Below are 6,234 nucleotides of genomic sequence, written 5' to 3'. Positions count from 1 at the left end.
ATGTTATCATTTAAATCATCGACTAAAACATTAAATAAAAACATTAAATTGCCCTATAAGAAAATCTTGCCAAGATAGACATTTTCACGTGATTCATGGTTTTATATTTTTAAAATTTTCTTCAGAATCTAATAAAATCAAATAAAATTCACACGTCATACATTTTCAAATACAACTATGCCAGAAGATATTTTGTGTAAAATAATTTACAAGTCAAACCAAATCATGCCCATATCATTTTCAATCCCAAGAAACAGTCAGAAATATATCTCACAATTCTTTATTCCACAAACAGATTCATCTTGATTCCTTTTACCACATCCACTTGATCCCATTGATCAAGAACAACATGGTGTTTAAAAGCTAAAATACTGTTTGGATCATTCAAGATTCATTCTTTCTTGAATGGGTTCAAATAAAAATCCAATCTTGACCAATGATCCCAACACTACAGACAAGAAATCAAACCCCAAACTAACTCTGTTACCTCTAATAGCCCTAATCTTCTATGAAGTTTCTGGTGGCCCATTTGGTGTAGAAGATTCAGTCAGATCAGGAGGTGGTGCTTTACTTTCTTTACTAGGCTTCTTAATCTTCCCCCTTTTTTGGAGCATCCCAGAAGCCCTTGTTACAGCTGAACTCGCCACAAGTTTCCCTAAAAACGGCGGTTATGTTATCTGGATTTCATCAGCTTTTGGACCCTTTTGGGGTTTTCAAGAAGGGTTTTGGAAATGGTTTAGTGGGGTCATGGATAACGCACTTTACCCTGTCTTGTTTCTTGATTATCTTAAGCATTCAGTTCCGGTTTTCGATCAGTTGTATGCTAGAGTTCCGGTTCTTATAGGGCTTACTGTTTTGTTGACTTATTTGAACTATAGAGGTTTACATATTGTTGGAACATCTGCTGTTGTTCTCGCCTGTTTCTCATTGTTACCGTTTGTGGTAATGGGTATCGTTTCGATTCCGAAAATTCGGCCAAAACGATGGGTTTCGGTGGATTTCAAGAAAGTGGAATGGAGGGGGTATTTCAATAGTATGTTTTGGAACTTGAATTATTGGGATAAGGCGAGTACGCTTGCGGGTGAGGTTGAGGATCCGAGCAGGACGTTTCCGAAAGCGCTTTATGGTGCGGTTATACTTGTTGTTTGCTCGTATTTGATCCCGCTTTTGGCGGGTACGGGTTCGTTGGATTCGGATTATAGGGATTGGACTGATGGGTATTTTGCGGAAGTTGGGATGTTGATTGGGGGGTCTTGGTTGAAATGGTGGATTCAGGTTGCGTCTGCTATGTCGAATTTGGGGTTGTTTGAAGCTGAAATGAGTAGTGATGCTTTTCAACTTCTTGGTATGAGTGAAATGGGGATGCTTCCTTCTGTATTTGCTTCAAGGTATGTGTTCGTTACTACTTAATCGTTTGATTTTATATCATACTGGCATGATATGTAGCGTGATATCCATAGCCCGTTAAGCTAAAACGTCTTTCAGTGTTCAAATCTTGAATCTTTATAGTTTATGTTGACTGTAGTTTAAAAATTACCTGTACATTACTACTTAATTGTTTGATTTCAAATCATTTTGTCTTGATATATAATGTGATATCTATGGCCTGTTATCGTTTAAAGTTTAAATTTTGAATCTTTAGGTAGTGTTTGGTATGAGGTAATGAAGGACGGAATTGAATAGGCCATTCAAGGGTAATAAAAATAGGCATGTTTGGTTGGTTAAAGGAAAGAAATCGACCATTACACCTGGAATCCCTTTAACTCAAAACACCTTCCATCTATTCCTTCGCTACCCCCAGCTTTTTTTTTTCATTCCGTCCCGTAATACATTAGTAATTCTCTATTTTGCCCTCCCCTAGTAAGTGTATCTCCTGCTCTCCAAAAGTTCACGATCACTGACCACCATAAACAAACCTTCCCCTAATGATTATCCAGTTGTATATCAGCCGTCGGGAGTCCGCCCCTCATCAATTTCTCCGATTGATATCTGTATCTTATATGGATTCTGGTGATGTTTGTTATGTGATCTCCATTGACGAGGCCGAAACGGGAAGCAGACACCATTGATAAGCCAACCGGTTGGTGGTTTTTTTAGGTGCTAGATAGCAATACCATAATATGTTCTTCAAAAATTCAGGTGATTTTTGTTATGCAATCTCGTATCTTATACGAATTCCGGTGATGTTTGTTATGCAATCTACGTTGACGAGGCCGAAGCGGCGAGCAGACACCATTGATAAGTCGCTGGTTTTTGGGTGCTAGATAGCAATACAATAAGATGTTCTGCAAAAATTCAGCGGCAAGGCTTGAAATTGTTTTTACATGAAACATCATAAACCTTGTATGAACTTGAGGAGAACAAATAACCTGATACAGAAGTAGGCTCAAACGCAAATTAGCAGCCCAATTATTGAAAAAACTTTGCCTCCATAGCTGGTGTTACCGGCAACGGTTTTGTTGCTGCTAGTATAAAATATGTATAGGTCTTTATGTAACAAAGCAAGCTTACACGCAAATCAGCAGCCCAAAGATTGAATGAGGTTGATTGGATAATGTTGTGATTTTATTAGTTGAAAAAGGATTTTGTTTTTTTTTTTTTTTATAATATGAATTTATTATAAGTTTTTATTGGAAATTATATCTACTGTTAAAAACACAACTTTAGGATTAGTAATTTTGTAAATCTTGACCATTCATTTTAATTTTGATCTAGTTGTTATGAAAAATGGTAAATTTTCTTTATTTTATGGTAGGGGTATTTTTGTCTTTTTTAACAAATTGTATTCTATTACTTTTGTCTTTTTTCACCAACCAAACATCACAAAATAATGATTCACTCCATTCACATAAGACTAACGAAACATGACAATGGAATGATAATGATCCATTTCTTTCCCTTGTCCATTCCATTCCTCCGTCCATTCCATCTTACATTCCATTACCTCATACTAAACAGACACTTATAGTTTCATCTTGACTGTAGTTCAGGAATGTTGTTCATTACTACTTTAATTGTTCGATTCTTTGTCATTTTGGCATGAAATATATCGTGATATCCGTAGTGCGTTAAGCTAAAACGTTTTTTATAGTTCAAATTTTGAATCTTTATAGTTTCATCTTGACTGTAATTCAAGATTTCTTGTTCCTTACTACCAAATTGTTTGTTTTTATATCAATTTGGCATGATATATATCTGTAGCCCTTTAAGCTAAAACGACATTCAAAGTTCAAATGTTGAATCTTTATAGTTTTATCTTGACTGTAGCTCAAAATTACTTGTTCATTACCAATTAATTATTTAATTTTATATCAGTTTGACATGATATATAATGTGATATCCGTACCCTGTTAAGCTACATTGTTTTCCAAAGTTCAAATTTTAGAATCTTTATGGTTTTATTTTGACTGTAGTTCAAGATTTCTTAACCATCGCTACTTAATTGTTTGAAGCTATATCATTTTCGTATGATATATAACGTGATTTTCATAGCTCGTTAAGTCAAATCGGCTTCCAAAGTTCAAATTTTGAGCCTTTATGGTTTAATTTTGACTGTACTTCAAGATTTATTCTTCATTAATGCTTAATTGTTTGATTTTATATCATTTTCGCATGATATATAATGTGTCCATAGCTCATTAATTGAATCTTTATAGTTTTATATTGAATGTAGACATGTAGTTCTAGTTTTCTTGTTCATTACTACCAACTATTTGACTTTATATCATTTTTGGCATGATACATGCAGACACGATTTCTATAGCCCTTTAAGCTAAAAACGTCTTTCAAAGTCAAATTTTGAATCCTTACAGTTAGGGCTGTAAACGAACCAAACGTTGGGCGAACAGTTTGTGAACTATTCGGCGTGAAGTTCGTTTGTGTTCGTTCGTTTAATAAACAAACGAACACGGTTCGTTTAGTTAAATGAACAAACATGAACAAAGGTCGCGTTCGTTCATTTATGTTCGTGAACGTGTTCGTTTGTATTGGATAGTTCATTAGTGTGTTGTTTCTATATATTATTTAAATATTACAAGATCCCCACAAATAAAATATTTAATAAGCGTTAGTGTCTTATATGATCTATTCATGAACGCGTGTTTGTGTTTGTTTATTTCCATTTGTATTCATCAACGTTAGTTTTCGGTTCGTTGTCTAACATTAACAAACAAACACAAACGAACACGAACAAGTTTATTTCCTTAACAAACGAACACGAACATAAAATCTCGTTCGGTGAGCGTTCATGAACCGTTCGTGAACACATATATTCTTTAACAAACAAACACGAACAAGGTCTCGTTCGGTTCGTTTGCAGCCCTACTTACAGTTTTATCTCGAATTTACTTCAAGATTTCCTATTTTGTGGTGTTGAAACGTCTAATTTTCGTAGGTCAAAGTTTGGGACACCAACAATCAGCATATTATGCTCAGCAACCGGTGTGATCTTTCTATCATGGATGAGTTTCCAAGAAATCTTGGAACTCCTCAACTTCTTATACGCAATCGGAATGCTGTTTGAATTCGCGGCGTTTATAAAACTGAGACTAAAGAAACCCGATCTTCACAGACCGTATAAAGTTCCTCTCAAAACATTCAGCGCGACATTGCTGTGTGTACCTCCCGCTTTTCTACTCATTCTCGTTATGTGTTTGGCATCCGCAAGAACGTTTCTAGTGACCGGTGTAGTTCTTTTTGTCGGGTGCATATTGTACTCAGCCCTCATGCAAATGAAAATTAAGAAGTGGGCCCACTTTATATCCGATGACGATGATGTAAATTCTACTGATTGTGATGTTGAAGACCATGAAAGCTTGAATATGCACGCACGTGATGAAGCTGGGGTCGGTCTGCTATACGAGTCATCATCTTCTAAGGCGAAAAATGTGTCGCAAACATAACCCGACAAGGGGAATCAAAGTTGGTTTTAGATATCTCGACTCGCAGTCAGCTATATTCTTGTTGTATTTAAAAAGACAGATTAGAAGCTGTAAATTCTACTGGTTGTTTTCAATCATTTGGAAAAAAAAGGTAAGAATGTTGAAACAAATGTTGTACTATCGTACTATAAAAGCTCATGTCTTGAAACACACTTTTTGGATGTTACATTTTAAACCCCTTAAGTTGTATTAGAGGCATAACTAACCCTTTGTGTTGTTGCTTGTCTAATGTATATGTTTCATTTCTTTTTTAAATTATTTTTGTTTTTATTTTTATTTTTATTTCATTTTAGGGGTCTGATTTGTTTCCCATATGAAGTAAAGTTATAATCTTCAAGGTTCATTTGACTTCAAATTTTGTTCTAAAGACTTTGTTAAAGTACATATAACATATATAATCAAGTTTTAGAAATAAGACATTTCTTTGTGTTTTCTGGCATTGCGTTTTACAAACAAGACATTTCTTTGTGTTTTTGGTGCATTGCGTTTTAGAAAAATGTCATTTTTTAGGTTTTCTTTTTCCACTACGTTTTACGCAACTGAGTTTTTTTCCATTACGTTTTACGCAACTGGGTTTTCGAATTTTTTTTCCGAAAATATAGCAATAGTATATTCGTTTTAAAGATAAATAAACGCTCGTTTTTTTGGTGCAATTTTTGTAAAAAAAATAATGTCGTATGAAAGAGTTATTAACGTTTAAAAAATGAGGGGGAATTGGAGTAGAGAGAAACTATTGCCTTGAATTGATTAGAATGCCCCTAAATAAACTCACGCGCCTCCTTTTTTTCCTTTTTTCCCTTCAATTTCACTCATTTAATCTTAGCTCTTGATTAATGATGCGTGGTTGAAAACCGGTGTTCGTTGATGCTTAAGTTGATGTTTTTATTCGACTTTTAATCTTGAATAGCCTACTTTTAATTAGATTTGTGTTTTGCAGGTTTAATGAAGTTTAAGGAGCTTTACGGATCACTGGGTTGAAAACCGAAGCACCAGAATGCATCATGGATCAACCGGGAGAGTCGGGAGCGAAAAATGGAGGATTCACAAAAGAGAGCCCGTCGCCGACGGGGTCCAGACCGTCGGCGACGCCCTCCAGATAAGCCCGTAGGCACATGTTCCCCGTAACCAGTCAATTAAGCCGTCGGCTGCATTTGTGTTTTTGGGGACCCGTCGGCGACGGGGTCAGGCCCGTCGGCGACGGGTAGTGGATGATCAAAACGCGAATTTTGATGATTTGGGGGTGAAGCTCGAATATGATTGGCTCTCTTGTATTGAATTCGGGAGTTACACTTTG

General features: G+C 35.7%; 1 protein-coding gene across 1 annotated transcript; it reads left to right on the top strand.

Annotated features, from left to right (window-relative positions):
- Positions 1 to 210: 210 nt before the first annotated feature.
- On the top strand, positions 211 to 5,166 carry LOC110929210 (probable polyamine transporter At3g19553). The gene is made up of 2 exons (XM_022172342.2): positions 211 to 1,388; positions 4,394 to 5,166. Exons 1-2 carry the CDS (start codon positions 406 to 408, stop codon positions 4,899 to 4,901), a joined length of 1,491 nt encoding a protein of 496 aa, XP_022028034.1. The 5' UTR covers positions 211 to 405; the 3' UTR covers positions 4,902 to 5,166.
- The last annotated feature ends 1,068 nt before the right edge of the window (positions 5,167 to 6,234 follow it).

This window comes from Helianthus annuus, chromosome 3 (assembly GCF_002127325.2).
Source record: "Helianthus annuus cultivar XRQ/B chromosome 3, HanXRQr2.0-SUNRISE, whole genome shotgun sequence".
In the NCBI taxonomy this organism is placed as follows: domain Eukaryota; kingdom Viridiplantae; phylum Streptophyta; class Magnoliopsida; order Asterales; family Asteraceae; genus Helianthus; species Helianthus annuus.
Note: the sequence above shows the minus strand (reverse complement) of the source record. Positions and strands in the feature narration are given on the sequence as shown.